The sequence below is a fragment of the Mirounga angustirostris genome, unplaced genomic scaffold, assembly GCF_029215605.1.
Source record: "Mirounga angustirostris isolate CCGP_5_RB_7025 unplaced genomic scaffold, mMirAng1.0.hap1 SCAF_10, whole genome shotgun sequence".
NCBI classification, from domain to species: domain Eukaryota; kingdom Metazoa; phylum Chordata; class Mammalia; order Carnivora; family Phocidae; genus Mirounga; species Mirounga angustirostris.
The window spans coordinates 24,973,164-24,991,017 of NW_026991718.1; the positions used below are offsets into that span (position 1 = coordinate 24,973,164).

Consider the following 17,854-nt stretch of genomic DNA (forward strand, 5'->3'; position numbering starts at 1 on the left):
AAAGGGGAAGGAGAAGGGAAGGGAAAGGGGAGGGGAGGGGAGGAGAAGGGAGGGGAAGGGGAGGGGAAGGGAGGGGAAGGGGAGAGGAGGGAAAATATTTCTGGTGATTGTCTTACTTAGCATAGGCCTTTTCCAGAAGAGCTCCCCAGAACAAGTGTTTGTCGGTGGAAGAGACAAACACCAGCTGGCCAGCTGCATTCACAGGGAGTCGGTCATCTATCACCACAGGCACCCACTTCCCAAAGTGCCAGAACTGGAAGGAGAAAGTGCCCACCGGTGAGAGAAGATTGCCGTGGAAGATGGTCAGCCCAGGAGGCAAAAATATGACTCTTCCAAGAACCCTCTTTCCTATGGCTTCCTCCAGGCTGGGGCACCAGGAGGTTACTCACCCAGAACTGGAAAATGCCGGCATACTTCTCAGTGAAATTCTGATTCAGGGGAACGACACGGCTCAGGATGTCCTGGTGCAAAGTCAGGGCTTGCAAAGCGGCCAAGAACCAGCAATCACCTAAGCCAGAGAGCGCATAGCGTCTGCATGGGTGTACTTCCTACGTTCTGCAAGTGTCTGCGTGAATCTATTGAAGACATTACATGCAAGAAATGCCTAGTCCCAGCTGCTTTCCTCTCTGGGCTTGTAGCCCCGTTTAGCAGAAGGGAAAGAAAAACTGAGGAGGAAGACAGTGAGTGAGCAGAAGGAGGGGAGGAGCATTGGCTGGGATCTCAACTTGACACCAAGAATTAAGCCATATTCCTGGACCAGATTTTAGCTTCCTGAATGCCACATCCTCAGGAACTTGGACCCAAACACAACCAAACTTTTCTTAAAGTCCTGCCTTCAAGTTTGGCGGGGGCTGGATTGCCTTTTAAAGGAATTGTCAAAGCACTTTAGAAAGTAACTGATCTATGCTCTTCTGGGGAAGCCTCAACGCTTCTGGGCTCCATGATCCCTGTCTATGGAACAAGTGTCTCTACATTTGTGCCTCCCCTTTGTGGCCAAGGGTTTTTTCTATTCCCCTAAAAAGGAAGTTGGGATGAGGACAGGCATGCTTAGACTCTAGCTGGGGCATCTAGTGACTGGTGTGCCCAAAAGGACTCATTATGGGGTCTAGAGCACAGTGAGCACATTCCCCCAAGACAAAACTTAGACCTGTAAACTGGTAATGAGGATTATCCTTGGGCAAGTTTTGGCATTCCCATACATCCTCAGAGGACCAGTTGTTACCATTTTCCCGGCAAAGGACACAGACTACAAGGTGGAGTTCAGGGTGGCCATTTCCCCCATTGGGAATCTCTCAGTTCCCCTCTTCCCCACCCCGCTCAGCCTTAGCAGCTGCCAGGCCTGTGTGTCCAGGGGCTGTACAGACTTACCTACCACTCCCTGGCACAGGTCCAGTCTTTTGGCATTGGCAGAATAGAACTGGGGATTGCTGTGTAGCTCCTATGGGGGACAGATGGAATTGCCCTTTTGACCAAGAAGAAGCTCCTTGAGCTACAGTGACCGTAGTTTCCCATGCCCCAAGACTGGACTTACGGGGACATAGATATAGAATATATGTGAAATCAGGGCTGTCCCAGACAAGCTGGCATATGGATTCAGCCTGTCGCATTTCTCATTTCTTCTTGCAGCCCATGTAAGCCAGAGTCCGGGAGAACTCTGTGTGGATACTGAGAAATAGCACTTGTACCAAAATGCCTTTGCTTGGAGTTTCTGTTAAAATGGAAGTATGTCTTTTAGAGGGTGTTCATATTTTTCCTAGAGATCTTCCCATTGTCCTTGTTCTCCTCCTACTGCTCCTTCCCACCCCATCCCCCAACATAATGGCCTCTTTGCCCTTCCACACTGAGATGCAGTGGGAGATGGGGCAGGTGGTCTCTGCCCCATGGTGAGCACTAAAGCCCTCATGTTCTGCATTGGCACAGCTCACCCAAGGTCAGGTGTGTGACGGACTCTATGTCAGCAGTTCCCGAATTTTCTGAGAAAAGTAGAATCTTGACTACTATCTAGTTTGGGAGGCCCTCTTGAGAATTTTGCACACAGAAGGGACTTAGTCTGGGGCCATACGCTTTGATGGGCAGGCTGAACAGGGCCTAGAAGGGCAGAGAATCTGTAGCACAGGCTGACTCCACTTTGTTCACCAGCCATATTTGGGAAATCTATTGTGTAAATCAAGTTTGGTGGGGGCTGGATTGCCTTTGAAAACATTAAGTTGCCTTTTAAAGGAATTGTCAGGCGCCTGGGTGGCTCAGTTGGTTAAGCGACTGCCTTCGGCTCAGGTCATGATCCTGGAGTCCCGGGATCGAGTCCCGCATCGGGCTCCCTGCTCGGCAGGGAGCCTGCTTCTCCCTCTGACCCTCCTCCCTCTCATGCTCTCTGTCTCTCATTCTCTCTGTCTCAAATAAATAAATAAAATCTTTAGAAAAAAAAAAAAGGAATTGTCAAAGCACTTTAGAAAGTGAAGAACATTGTTATAAAGTAATTAATAGCTTTTTTTTTTTAAAGATTTTATTTATTTATTTGACAGAGAGAGACAGCGAGAGAGGGAACACAAGCAGGAGGAGCGAGAGAGGGAGAAGCAGGCCTCCCGCCGAGCAGGGAGCCCGATGTGGGGCTCGATCCCAGGACCCTGGGATCATGACCTGAGCCGAAGGCAGACGCTTAACGACTGAGCCACCCAGGCGCCCAATAGCTTCTAAATTTATGTGTTTTGTGGGCCTGATTTGGGGGTTGGGAGTGAAGGTATGTGAGAAGTGTCTCCCTGGCCGATGGCATCGGCAGCGGCTCAGGATGCCCTGCCATCTTGGATGAGGCCCAACAGGACTTTGGCTGTGGCTGCCCAGCATATTTCTGGGTAGGGGCTGAAGGAGACCACCTCAGAGCCACCACTGGTTTTCTCCATCTGGAGAATAGGAATGTGGGCACTCACACATTCCCCTCACGTGGGGATCAATGGCAGTGAGTAAGACCTGGCATCTGGAGCACCCCAAAGGAAGGTCTGGGTTGACCTGTGTGTGTGTGTGTGTGTGTGTGTGTTGTGGGGAAGCACCCTCCTCGCTTACCGGAGGCCTCCTCCACTGCAGGCCAGGCGGCAGCTTCCGCAGCAGGGGCCCGCTGCCCACGGAGCTCAGGCTGGCTGGGAAGCTGTCATCTTCAAAGAGGCGGCCTTCCATCAGGCACCTTTCCCTCAGGGCCTCATAGTCCTGCTTGGGGAGCTGCGAGGAACCCCCCAGTGAGTTCTTCCGCCCCAGCTTCCATCTGCCTTGGAAAGGTAGCCTCAGAGACATGGCTCGGAGTGGGTCTTCCCGGATAGTCTCTGTTGCTCCTGGAATGGAGAGCCCATGTTCAGGTTACTCACTGCCGGTTGACACTCTGCCATTCCCCCAGCGAGGAGGAGGAGGACGAAGAGGTGAGACGGGCGGCAGCACCTGGTCTGATTCTCATCCTAGAGAGTGGGGTTCCTTGAGCACGTGTTGCGGTTCTGGGCTCCTGCAGCCAAGGCCTGAGGAAAAGGAGGGCTCTCTCCAGCCTCAGGGCTGGGTCCTGGGCCCCTGACCATGTCACAGGGACACTTCTGTTTGGGTGGCAGGGGCAGGGGGGGAGGAGAGCAGCAGGAAGCTAAAGTTCAGTTCATAGGGATTGAGGGTCCCTGTGCCAGACAAGGAAGGAGCAGTGGATGCCCCTTCTGTCCTCCCTCACAGGGCTGTCACCCCCAAGCTCATTCACGTCCTCCTGCCTGCTCTAATGTCCTTCTCCATCTTCCCTACAAAACCGTGTCTCTCACTTTCCTCCTACATATTCTTTTTTTTTTTTTTAAGATTTTATTTATTTGATGGAGAGAGCACAAGCAGAGGGAGAGAGAGGGAGAAGCAGGTTCCCTGCTGAGCAAGGAGCCCGATGTGGGACTCCATCCCAGGACCCTGGGATCATGACCTGGGCCGAAGGCAGCCACTTAACCGACTGAGCCACCCAGGCGTCCCTCCTTCTACATATTCTTCAAATTAACTCCTTCCTTAAAGACATTTTGGGCAATGTAAAAAAAAAAAAAAATCACATACATATTATGGTAAATACTGACAGTTGTCTGTATCTACCCATTCCCTCCTTCACCTTATTAATAGGATCGCAGCTTTGATCACTCAATAAAACTTGATTTCCCAGAGCTTCTTGCAGGACAGTTTGGCCAATGAGATGAAGGTGGCAGTCTACAAGGTGGGGCTTTCGGAAAAGCTGCGACTTTCCCAATTTTCCCAGGTGGCACTACTTTTGACTTCCCCACTTCCCATTCCTGGAAAGTAGATGTCACCCCTAGAGAGGGACCACTAGAAAAAAGCCACATGCTAGAAGGAGTCTGGATCTTGATGACTTCCTTGAACAAATGGTCCAGCCTCGGTGGCTTGCCTCTAGACTTATTACATGGGAAGGACAAACCATTTGCTTACTTAAGCCATGGTAGTGGCCAGACTCGGCAGTGTTCTCTGTGTTAGCCAGTGTTATGTGTCTCTGTTACATGCAACCATAGCACTCGCAAGTGATACTCAATGGCACGGAAAATTTTACATACTCTTTTGGGATATAAATGGATCCTTCTTCTGAAGCTTTTCAACAAGCTTCACATTAAGAGCTCTGCCAGCCAATTGGACCCCACCAACCCCAATATTCTAGCACATCCTTATATCTCCTATGTCTATTTTTGCACAGTAGTGATTCATTAAGTCAATGATTTTATGGCCTCTATGATTTGCATTCCTATCTACTTAGAATCTGAAAATGTCAGAGTTAGCATATGCCTTAGAAATCATCAAATCCAGTATTTCCCCAAAATTATTTTAGCAGTGGAGTTCCTTCTTCAAATGAAATCCTATAGAAACTCAAGGGTAGAGGCTTGATTTTACAGGTTGGACCACAGTGCAGCTTTGTAAGGTTTCTCATTCTATGGTTTGAAAACCACCAATCTTGGGGTGCCTGGGTGGCTCAGTCGTTAAGCATCTGCCTTCGGCTCAGGTCATGATCCCAGGGTCCTGGGATCGAGCCCTGCATCGGGCTCCCTGCTCGGCGGGAAGCCTGCTTCTCCCTCTCCCACTCCCCCTGCTTGTGTTCCTGCTCTCGCTCACTCTCTCTCTGTCAAATAAATAAATAAAATCTTTAAAAAAAAAAAAAAGAAAGAAAACCACCAATCTTACCTAGCCCCTCTCATTTTTCAAGTGTTAAAACTGAAACCCATTCATCCATTGGCTCACCAAAAATTTTATTGGGAATTTTTATCTGCCAGGCTTGAGCTAAGCACCATTCATCAGAGATAGTCCCTGCCCTCATGGCTTTTCCAGCCTAGTAGGGGTCAAGTGATCTTCCCAGGGCTGCCCAGGGAAAATTCATCAGAGCCCTATCCAGAACCCAGGGCCCTGGCTCCCATAACCATGCTCAGCCCTCCATGGCAACAGCTCCCATTTGTGCCAGTACAGTGCCTGGGACAGAATGTATATGCACTGAAGCAGCCTGCAAACAAGCCTATGCCAAGCATGAGTACTCCCTCCCAGCTGTAGGAGCGATCTGAGGGGCCTCTTCATCCGTCAAGATCCTGCCTATCCTCCAAAGTCCAACTTTATCCTCTCCACCAGGAAACCTTCCTTGTGTGTCTGGTCTTCACTGAGTTCCCCTCATTCTGAAGGTCTACTGACCCACTGTCTACCACCTAGGACACCCTACCACCTTCTAACTGGTGCTTCTCAAATTATCACCAGTGAAGCAGCTGTATTTTTTTATTTTCAGCTTGTCACAGAAATCAATGAAAATAAATTAATAGAAAAATGAAATTTAAATAAGATATAGAAAATACAAGCCCTCCTTTAAAAATTTTTTTTCAGATTCAACATAAGTAAAATTATTTGATCAATTACTATAAAGTAAGTTTCTAAACACTTACCTTTAGTTCAGCCTCTCATGCACCGCTAGTGATCAGTTCATGAAACGATCTTGTTCTTGGATCCCATTGTGGGCTCTGCTCTGAGTGATTCACACACACGGAAACCTCCTCTGCCTAATACCGGTTTTTCCCCCCACAGGATTAACACCGATGGAATGCTGTTTGTCTCACACCCTTAACCTCTCTCTGAGGTGAGGACAATCTGATTCCCGGCCGTTCTCATTTGTCACAAGTGCATTCATACTTCCTGGGGGACGACTCCTAACCTGGGTTACAGGGATCCAAACGCTATTATTGGGGCCTTGTGTTTTCCCCTGAGTTTCTTCCTGATATGGGCTATCAGGCAAAGCTTCCTCCACCCTGACTCCTTCTTCCAACCACATTTACATCTGTAAACAAACACAAGGCCATTCAGATTCCTCTCCGTGCCTGAAAACATTGCATCTCATGACAAGCCTTGGTGCCTTGTCGGGCTGAGAGGACAAAATGCCCATCACAAGATGCTTTCACCCTCCAAATTTCAGAATGAGGCCAAACGCATAAATATCTTGTCTTTAAATAAGTACTCCTAAGGCACCTTAAGGAGAGTCTAGACCCAGATGTGGGCAGTTCGCAGGTCTTACATGTCTTCTGTATGTTATAACCTGTGGCTGAAATTGGCTCTTTCTCAGATTGCCACAGCGCTCTGCAAAGGGCCAGGTGTATCTTGGTTGTATTTGGAAACTCCTATTAACTATTGTAAGTAAGCAGTGTCAGAGCAGGCCCATAACATACGACTATGCAAATGAATAGGGAAAAGCTGACTGAGGCACATGATATTTGAGTATGCAACCTAAAGGCACACTGCCTCTGCCTGAGCGTCCTTTCCTTGGCTCCCCAGAGATTGTTAGACTCCTCTGTCACGTTCTTCATGTCAGGATTCATTTGTACTCGGCAAATAAGTAGTCAGAGCCTCCATTTCACTTTTCTACTTGGCTCTACTCGCCTTCTCTATAGACGTTAGGTGCAAGGTGGAGCTCTGTGATGGTGAGGGGTGTCCCTGGTGCTCCGAATCCACATGAAGCCTTTTGGTGCTAACTGGCTGGTGACCACTGAGGGACATTACCAGGTGGGACACGTGAGTGTTCCATGCCTGGAGTCCCTGCCCTGATATTCGGCTAATTCACATGTGTCCTGAGCACCTACTATGCTCCAGACACTGTACCCATGCTAAACATACACACATAAGGGTAGAGTTGGGGCGCCAGAAAGGAAACAAAAGAAATAAGAACCATATTCTCATCCACAGGTGCTACGGACCTGTAGAATCCTCCCAGGGAATGATTGATTTCCAGAGAACTCTGGCATCCTGCCATAACCCACCAAGCTGTCAGAGGTAAAATTAGAAGAGAAACCTAGACTTCTTGCACAATGGTCTGTCTGCATGATAAAGAGCATTGGATTGGAAACATGATCAATTCCAGGCTCTCGACAGCTGGAACAAAAGAACAAGACTAACTGTCGGCACTGCCTGATTTATCTTGGGCAGGGACTGTACTTCTTTGGTGTCATAGACAGTGTGCAGTGGTCGTGGAGCACTAGATTTGGAATTAGGAAACCCAGGAGGTGGCTGGGTTTGTCCCCTCCTACTGTGTGACCATGGGCAGATCCCTTACCCTCTCTGAGCTGGTTTCCTTACCTGTAAAATGGAGATGACACATATTGTATACACTCTCAGGCCTCAAAAGAGCTAATGATATAAAGGAGTTTGAAAAAACTTGAGTCTAAGTCAGGAGTTAGCAAACCATGGCCCATGGGCCAAATCTGGCCCATTGCTGGTTTTTGTAAATAGAGTTCACTGAAACCCAGCTACACTACCTGTTTATGTATTGTCTATGGCTGTATCTACAACATACATTACAACAGCAGAGTTGGGTAGTTGCAACAGACATCATATGGCCAACAAGCCTGAAATATTTATTGGCTGGCCCTTTACGGACAAACTGGCTTAAATCATGGTCTAACTGACATAAATTGTTATGGCACAATGCTAGACACAATGGTAGTCTCCAAATAGGAATTCAGAGAATAAAATGTGATTAACTGGGTCCATCATTAAGAACTTATGTTAATGCGGGGCGCCTGGGTGGCTCAGTCGTTAAGCATCTGCCTTCGGCTCAGGTCATGATCCCAGGGTCCTGGGATCGAGCCCCGCATCGGGCTCCCTGCTCAGCGGGAAGCCTGCTTCTCCCTCTCCCACTCCCCCTGCTTGTGTTCCCTCTCTCGCTGTGTCTCTCTCTCAAATAAATAAATAAAATCTTTAAAAAAAAAAAAGAACTTATGTTAATGCAACAGAATTTTATCTCTAATTGATTCATTAATTTTTTATAGACTCAACATTTACAGTTACATTTATGTCTCAAAAAGACTTGAAGATGTGGCCTGCCATTTCTCTCTGCTAAAGTCTTGTCTCTAATTCATTTTTTAGATGTGATGACATCAGACATTCCTGAGAAGTTTTCAGGTGGCTTTGTGGTTACTGATTATGAATAGGAAAACCCACATCTCTATGTATAGATCATGACCTGTTTGTAAAAGAGGAAGTTATTTCGCAATGTAGGGGAGCAAAATTTGCCACCCCAAAGTGTGTCTCTTTGGCATGTGGATTATTTTAGGCTGTTTGTTTTTAAAAAACAGAAGACTCAAGAAGTTTTTCTTTTTTGCCTCCCTCCTAACTACCTAAGAAAGTTTAGATAGAGGACTTATTTCAGAAAAGGAACTATTACCATAGATAACTACAGTACAATATGAACTAGGTGTGATAGACAGGGTGGGACCTAGAAAAGTCTGTTGGTTAAAATTCCTCTCTATCTCCCATTGTTGCTATGGACCCAGCAAACATTTGTTTACTCTTTTACTCTTTTTCATCTTCGGGTGGATTGTTTTCCTTTCCTTTCAAGACCTAGACCCCTGCATCCTTTTCATTAGTTCTGGATGGCATATAGGCCTCAATTGCCTGCCCCACTGCCTGTGGGCCTCATTTTCTTATGGAGCTCTCTTGCTTACATAATTAAATTTGATTTTCCCCCGTTAATCTGCTTCATGTCAATTTAATTCTTAGACCAGCCAAAAGAAGCTGGAAGGGTAAAGTAAAATTTTTCTTCCCGACAACAAAATTAATGGTTTGAAAGGATCATGAAAGTTTTTACTATTTAGGTTTGTCTAATTTAGATATAGTTTGTAACAGAAGACCCCAAGCACTCCTTTACTTATTAGGGCAGACATTTGTCTTTGAGGAGACAATGAAGAATGCGGCCCAGCCATGAGCTATAGAAGATAAGAATGGCATATATTTTTTTCTGGATTCACAGAGCCAGGCAATACATCATGAATAAACAGATGCTTGATAAATGCTCGCTGACAGGCTGACTAAATGAACAAATAGATGGTTCTTCATTTGCAAAATGTAAAGAATGATAAAGCCTGCCCTCTCCACCCCTCCTGATATGAAGATGAAATGAGATACAGGATATGAAATATTTTTTGTGAGCTGTCAATCATTCGGCTGCTCTTCTGTTTTTCTGTTCACATCCCCGAGAACTGTTTTAAGTTGAGGTTTGCTTTCAGGAGCCTCATTAACAGCCTTCCCTTCCAATCCTTGCTGGCTTTGGGGTTACTTCCTGGGGAATTATGCAGTTTCCAGGGCAAAGCACCCTGGGCAACAAAGTAAAATCAAGGTCAACCTTCAAGGAGGAAAGAGTCTCCAAAGGGAACATATACCTTGGGAGTAGATTGGGGGGCGGAGGGGCAGGAAGCGCCCTGCCTTAGCTGGTGATGCTAGGGGTTCCTATGGGCTCACTGTATGTTTATTTGGAGATGTTAAAATTTTGTGGCACTCTCTACCCACTCGCAACTGCCCCATCTTTCATCTGACTCCATGGGACACTGAACAGCCACGGATCTGTGGCTTTGTAGAAGTGCAGACACCCCCATAGAGATAACTTTCCTTGGGCTTAGGAATATTCACTTAGCCTGTGTGGAAGATGTCACTCACTATATATGAACCAAATATCAGGCTAGAAGGAATTTGGTGGTCACCCCATTCAGCACCCCTGTGTGCAGGTGAGACTTCTGAGGAGGACCAATGGGCTCTCAGCCTGCTCAACCTCGTGGGGCTGAGCCCCTCATCCAGAATCCCACTGGGGTCATTCTGTTCCCTCAAGCCCACTTCTGGTCTTATAGCTCTCATCCACTAGCCTCAGGTCAGTCCCTGCTCCTATTTCTCCACCACCTTCCACACTTCTAATGGACAAATCCTTTCAATTTTTCTCTCTTCTGAACATTTCAAAAACACATTTGAATAGGAATGAGTTTTAAAACAGATTTAAGTTAGTTACTCTTATTTTTTTTTAGGAGTATTTACATCTTAAAGAGTCACAGACTTAGTGCTACATTGCCTACATTTTCTTCCGACTGACCCTGCATTTACCTTCCGAGCGGCCATTTCACACCACTCCCCTCGGATCCACACAGCCCATGGCCTCAAACCAAATAGTCAGGCTCTTGGTGTTTTGGCCCCTTTCTGTGTAAATAATCTACAGCACACTCCTCTTCTCTATCCAACTTTTCTTTTTATGGGCACACAACTAAAAGGTGTTTCTTGCTCTCTTTGTTTCAAATGCATCCATCCTTCAAAGTTCAGCTCAGATTTCCCTTCCTCCCCAGAGTCCTCTCTGCACCCCCAGCACATCTGATCTTCTCCTCACAGCTGAGTTGCCTCACTGATGTATCGATGTTTTCACCTTAGGAAAGGTATTCTAAGGGTCTCCGATCTTGTGTGACAGGCAGAGACCACTGTAATAGGAGCTGCCCAGAAAGAACAACCGTGAATCTGTTACGACTTAATGCTTGCTTGCCCATTGTTCAAGCGTGCACACTGGGTAGGAGGTTGCTGGGTAAGAGCATCCCCTGCCCGCCGCAAGGCTCAGTCCTGGACTTGAGGAATGATGGCTTTGCATCTTAGGTTATGATTTACACTACTTAAATGCCAAGCTGTGCAGTTAGAAATTAAGGCAAAACTTTGGGGAAAGTAAGTTAATCAAAAACATCTTTTAGGAAAACGACTTGGTCGCGAATACTAAGGCTAAACATATATACACCCTACGATACAACAATCCCTGGGCATTACCCAACAAAAATGCTTAAATTTGTCCTCCAAAAGACATATACAACAGTATTCATGACAGCGTTATTCAAACTAGGCCTGGACTGAGAACGACCCACATGCGCATGAACATGGATAAATAGTATTGGGCTATATTCACACAACAGAATACTACACAGCACTGAGACTGAACAAACAAGAACCACTTGCTACAATACGGATGGAATTCACAAACACCAGTACTGAGTGAAAAATATCCAGGCACAGAGAACCTCTGACAACGTATGTAACTTTCAAAAAAAAAGGGCAAAACCAATCTATGTGTTAGAAATCGGTTTATTGGTTACCCTTGGAGTGGACACATTTATCACAAAGCCAATTAAACCACTAATATATGAGTCTATTCTACTCCTTTCTATTGATTGTTTTGATGGTCAGGAGAGAGATTTATAGGGAGATTGGAAAGTGGTAAATTCAACTACATAAACAAGGCTTTATTGAGTGCCTCCCCATGGGCCAGGCATCACCCTTGATGATAGGAGTACAGGATGAATTAGTTTCTGCCCACAAGGAAATCACGGACCAGTAGCCAGGCTCCCACTCTAGAGAGGGCCTTCTTCTCTTCGCTGCAAGGTGCTCACTCCGTGTAATGGTCGGCACCCACCAGTCTAAGAATCCTCATTCTAAAAGTCAAAGACACCTTCTCGCCCTGTCTGGTCAGGGAGAGTCCCCAGATCTAAAAACCTAGGTCTACTTCACCAGTTCAAGGTTAGGATCACTATTCCAGCCCTGAGCGCCCATAGACGATACCTGGCATTTCTGGAACAACAATGTTTAACCCATATCCAGGCTACCTCCCACCCAAATCACAAAAAGGATTATGAGCTGAGCTGAGAGCTGCCTGCCTTCTTCCAGAATCATCCAGAGCCCCAGTTAGTGACTTCTCATGTCCAGAGGCCAGCAAATGGCTCCAACCATGGTGATTTCCAGATTTCTAGTCTAAATGAGCCCTAGTGTCATACTGATAACTACTATATGAGAGATGGAGGGGAGGAAAATTTCTCCTCAATCCTTTTAGGGTCCTGGCTGGGTCAGAAAATTAAACTGACCAAGACAGATTAACAAGAGAAAAGCACACAAATTTTATTGAATTTTTACATAAACACGGGAGCCTTTATAAGAGGATGAAGACCCAAAGTGGCCAGAGCAGGATGCTCCCATACCTTTTAGACAAAGAAACAAATAAATCTGTGAATAATTGACATGACAAAGGAATTTGGGCTAGGCCCAACTAGAACTAAGCAGTCTTTATCTTCCTTAACTAAGAAAAGAATTTCCTTAACTAGGACAAGAACAAGGAAGATAAGGGTTATTTTTACTAGGTTTGTTTGCAGATTCCTCTATGCAGGTTTGTTTGCAGAGCCTATTAAGAGTATGTCTCCAATAAAAGGAGAATTTATTTCCTGCCTTTAGGCAGAAAAGAGGGAACTTTTTTCTGTGTTTACCACTTCTCAAGTGCCTACAGTTCAAAATTATTTTTATATCAAAGAGGCATATTTTGGCGTGACGTATTCTGGTTTTCTTCAGGAACTATTTCTGTCTTACAGAATGTGAGCATCATCACTGGCGTCTTCTTCACATCTGATTTCACAGAAGTCAAACCAGCCTCACTGTCTATCAGCGCCCAGAGAACAGCCTGCCTCCCAGAACATCAGGACCCCACAAAAGGCTCCAGACAAGAACCAGCCACCTCCAGACCCCTTCCAAAATCAAGGAGGCTCAGAAAACCGCTGGAATGGTCTGAGCCCTGGGAAATGACAGCACCTAGTGACCTCAGTTACTCCACAAAATAACCACTGATAACAGTCAAAGCTGGAGGAACCTCAGAGATCCCCTGCGCCCAAAGACCCTTGATTTTAATGATGAGACTGAGGCCAAAGGGCTGAAGTCTGTTCTTTAAGGTTACGCAGATTAGGGACAACAAAGTTGAGAACAAAATTCAGGTCTCCAGACTCCAGGGCTCTTTCCCATATACACTCTGACCTGCAAAGTTCAAACCAGGAGAAGCAACTACCTCTTTCTCATCGTCTGAACCCAGAGACCCCAGAGGCCCCTGGGGGCTCTGGGCTAAACTGATCCCACCCTTGGAGCTAAAGAAATTTACCTGCACTGAAGATCTTGTTTCTTTACAGGCTCTAGTCCCAGTGCAATCAGAAACCTGCTGCCTGAGACCAACCTTATATATGAGCCTTTCTCAGCACATGTGCTTGGCTGGGAGTCTGGGTTCCTGGCTCCCAGAGCCTTGGCTCCGCCTCACTGTATGTTCTCTGGAAGGGAGGGGAGCACCCAGGGCTTTCTGATGGTATTGCACGAATACAATTATTTTCTTAGAAAACCAGGCAGACAGAATTTGTTTCAGTAATGCCTTGACAAGAGTTAGTCATCTTCTCACTTCCAGATAAGGGAGGGTATTTGGAGATATGACTTAGAACATTGTTTCATTACAGGAACTAATGCAATGTTTATGTTCTTTTGTGGTCTCTGGAGTTTGATGAAGCCCTCAGGGATGTTCTCTGCTGAGAAGGAACCCAGCGATTCCCGGGTGCCGTTGAGAGATCTCCCTTTTCTTTCCCAACCCTACTTCCTGAAATCCCCCATTTTGGTTCATTTGTCTTCTTGTCTTTGGCCACTCATGGCTAGAAACAACCTCTATTGATTGTTTCCTTGTGTTCCACACTGGCTCTTCTTCCCTTAAAGCCTTTCCTGGCACTCACATGGTGGCTCTTTGGTAGGTGTTCTTGGCTCTCCCAGGACCTTTGTGCTAGGCGCCCGGTACGGCTTGTGCAGAGCTCAGCACAGCGACTAAGTCAGCCCTCACTTGCCTGACTCCATGCTTGCAATCCTTGGGTCCCCAGGACATGGAGCAATGCCTTAATTGCCTAATACTGTCAGTGGAATGAACAAGTTCCTTACTTCTAGAACTTCATCCTCCTCTTCCTTCCTACGGGCTTCTCTGCAGGGGCCTTTGCTCTGACTCTGACCTCTCACATCTTGATCTTTTTGTGCAACTATCTATCACCTCACTCATTTCATTAGCACTGATAAGGAAAATAATACCAGTAGTAATAGCTGTGATGAACTGAATGCCTTTCTTAAGGCATTCTGAGCAGACTAAGACAATAGCCAAGATTCCAACATTTATTGGGCCCTTGTGACATGCCAGGTACAATGCTCAATACACTGCATGCAGAATCTCACTGAATCTTCTCAACTCAGTGAGGTGGTACTATTTTCCGCATTTCACAAAAATGAAGCTGAGGCACAGAGCAGTAACCCCACTGAAGCACCCACAGCTAGTAAGCAGCAGAGATGGAACTCAGTCCCAGATGCATCATATTCCACTAGCTTTTCATCATATCAATCAAGAAACCATGTCTTTCTGTCACTGGTAAGTCAAATCCAAAGCTTTCCTCCTGAGTTCAAAGCTCTTTGAATCCTTGCCCCACCTCGTGTTTAAATGGCCAGCCTTCCTTACCCTATTTGGTCTGAGGGTGTTGGGTGGATAGCAGGAGTAGTGGATTTAGGAATCAAAAGACAGGGGAGAAGATCCTGTTTGGTTAAGAAAACTTCAATATTCTCTTCTGAGAAATCAGCATAATTCATCTCTATTAATAATACATCAAGTCACAAATGTGAAAATGTTTTCTAAACACCACAGGGATCTATGCGTATAGAGAGGACTGCTGTTACAACTGATCTCCAAGTTGTGTCTCAGACAGAACTTCTTCATTTTTATCCCCTCACCCTGGCACTGATCTTCCCTCTCATATTGGCCATTGTTTCAGGAACTTCTGGCTGGGGCTGCTTCTCAACCCTAGGTCCCCGCTCCACACCTAGAGCAGGGCTGGGACTCACTCTCTGTCAGAGCTGTTTTTGTCAGGTCGTCATTGGGCTTGTCATAAACTGTGTGGAAGAGGGCAAGGCCCAGTGGCCATTTCCTCCTTTGATCCTCCTGTGAATTATTGTTTGGGGTAAAAGAAACAAGTCCAAGGAGGCTCACTGGCCTCTCACATGAGCCCTGTGACTTACAGTCATTCAGAAGTCAGATGTCCCCTCCTCATCTGGGGATGAGTCCTATCTTTGCACGGCCTGGGCTCTCCTTGACCCAGGAGTGGGCTGTGGACCAAAAGCAGGTTAGCAAATTTGTGATTTATGACCAGGAGTTCATTTTCCAGTAGAAACAAGGCTTGAGGAGTGGTAAAGTCCACAGGAGGGCTCTGGTGGCCTCCGTAAGCTCCAGAGCAGCAGGACCTGAGTGCTTGCCGAGTTCTGGGTCCTAGCAGAAAATCCAAGGGGGAAAGGAATGCCTCCTTACCTGTGCTAGGTGGCAGAATATTAGAGAAGGAGCACTGACATGAGAGTGGATTCAGGTCCAAGTTCTACCACTGACTCTGAAGCTGGGCAGGTCACCTCCTCTCTCTGGGACTTAAGTTACATAAAACAAGGAAGTGGTACTCTATCAACTCTCAGCTTTTTGTTATAACATTCTATGACTCTGCTTGGGACCTGCCTTGAGCAAACATTCAAAGGAAAACAAGTTTGTCTCTGGCATCCTCTTACCCCACTCCACAGACTCTCCAAGTGCCCTACACAAACCTAACTAAGTACTCTCTCCAAAGTGGTTCCTTCCTTTTCCTCCAAGCAAAATTCTCGTTCCTTCAGGGCACCAGAGAACAATCTGATGGAACTAGTCCTCATAAATGTGTGAAGAGCTCATACCCCCTTAACCTTGCTATAAGGATTTGCATTTTTTTTAAAAATAGGGAGTTCCTTATCCAGACAAATTCCTGATTGCTGGAATTTCAGGTAGTGATATATTACGTGCAGAAGTCTGGTTGAGGATGAAGTTAAGGCACTAAGTACAGTAAATATAACTGCTCACAAGTGTTCATGCAGGCTCACATGGGTCACTTCTGTTGCTTAATTCAACTCACACTAAAAAACAAGTTAAAACTATAATGTGTCCAACACAACTATAAATGGGGAAAACTACTAAAATACTTACGGACAAGCTCTAACTATTTCTTGCATTGATTCCCTCTGTGCAGATACAAGAGTAAAACAAGAAAATCATGAGGCATCACGGCTCTGGCAAAGGTTACTACTAGCAGCCCTCTAGATAAGAATTCAAAGTCTTGGTAGTTATGGCCGCACCAAAGCTTCATGAAATCAATTGACAGGCTGTACTATTCTCTGATGTTTTTCTTGCTTGATTTTTTTCAACTGGTTACAGGTTTTCAAAATTAGGATCAAATAAGGTAAAGAGAAGGGATTTGATTTGTGAGTGGGAGAAAGGACCACATCAAGTTCAGAAGAATGAAAGGAAAAATTGGTGATTCCATATATAACTCTTAAGCATTAGAAATTTATCCAAAAACCACGATTATAAAAAGAGACCTTGTGGGCTAACTCATCCCAAGATTCCAGCATAAATTCTAAGACCAAAATTATTAATTTCTTTATCCTCAAAATATTTTCAGAATGTCATAGGAAAGTATCTTTTAAGAAATTCACTACAAAGTTTGGAAATAAAAACAAACAAGTTTGTTTGTTTTCAATAAGAGAGTGTTTTCCTAAATTATCAGAGAGCTCACCAGAATTTTAAGGACACTTATTTCTAACTCATAACCCAAGCAAACTTGAATTGACAAGATTTGCTGTACCTGGGAAGGGCTTGGGGGTGCACTGGGAGCCATGCAGATCAGGGAGGCAGGGCATGATGGTCTGGGATCGGAGAGGGTGAAGAAATGTAGAAATACACTAGATTACACACCAGGCAGGCAGGCAGCATCAGAGATGGTCCAAAATAGCAATGGTGACCTGGCCACAGAGCACAACTGGATTCCTAGAAAGGGGGGCAGAAACACGTCTGATATCTAATTGGAAAGCAGGTCCTGGGCAGCGAGCACCTTCATGGTATTAGGATGCAAGGAAATTGCTTGATCCTAGAAAGGCAAACCAGAGACATTGTTGACTTCAAGACCCCACAAAATCTGAGTTGGGACCTAGCTATTTCCCCAGTCTTGGGGCAGAATTGGTCAGTAAATCTTGGGTGGAAAGCAGCTAACTGGAAGCAGAAGCAAGAGCCCTCCTCCATCAGCCTCCATTCTGGTTATGTCTTCTCTACCCCCCGCTTCTCTAATTTAGCATGGGTCCAGGGGAGCAGGTTTGTACAGCACTTGAAGTCATACTGGGGCAATACTTGAGACCCATATATGACCTAACTTTTCACTCAGATGGGTAGTACATGTTGGCATTTCTGTAGCAAATTCGTGAAACGTCCATTCATCCAGCACTCCTGCCTCTTTCTTTTTTCTTTTTTTTCTTTTTTTTAAAGATTTTATTTATTTATTTGAGAGAGAATGAGAGACAGAGAGCACGAGAGGGAAGAGGGCAGAGGGAGAAGCAGACCCCCCGCCGAGCAGGGAGCCCGATGCGGGACTCGATCCCGGGACTCCAGGATCATGACCTGAGCCGAAGGCAGTTGCTTAACCAACTGAGCCACCCAGGCGCCCCCTTTTTTTTTTTTTTTTACATGTTTTCTCCCACGACCACTGGAAAGAATCTGATAACCTAATTCATGAAAAGATGCTCATGGCTAATAGTAGTTGAATTGTCAAGTGCCAATGTTTCAATTATAAAATATAGACCTTGATTGGGGTGCCTGGGTGGCACAGTCGGTTAAGCATCTGACTCTTGGTTTCGGCTCAGGAGGTAATCTCAGGGTCGTGAG

General features: G+C 45.8%; 1 protein-coding gene across 1 annotated transcript in view; it reads right to left on the reverse strand.

The window, feature by feature from the left end:
* CAPN14 (calpain 14) overlaps nucleotides 1–17,854 on the reverse strand; it is a 58,262-nt gene that overhangs the window by 23,000 nt on the left and 17,408 nt on the right. Inside the window, exons 4-7 of the mRNA XM_045884354.3 lie at nucleotides 3,058–3,320; nucleotides 1,369–1,438; nucleotides 390–508; nucleotides 117–253 (exon numbers count right to left, since the gene is read on the reverse strand). Coding sequence (XP_045740310.1) covers nucleotides 117–253; nucleotides 390–508; nucleotides 1,369–1,438; nucleotides 3,058–3,282 — 551 coding nt within the window. The 5' untranslated portion in view covers nucleotides 3,283–3,320. The remainder of the gene's footprint in view (nucleotides 1–116; nucleotides 254–389; nucleotides 509–1,368; nucleotides 1,439–3,057; nucleotides 3,321–17,854) is intronic.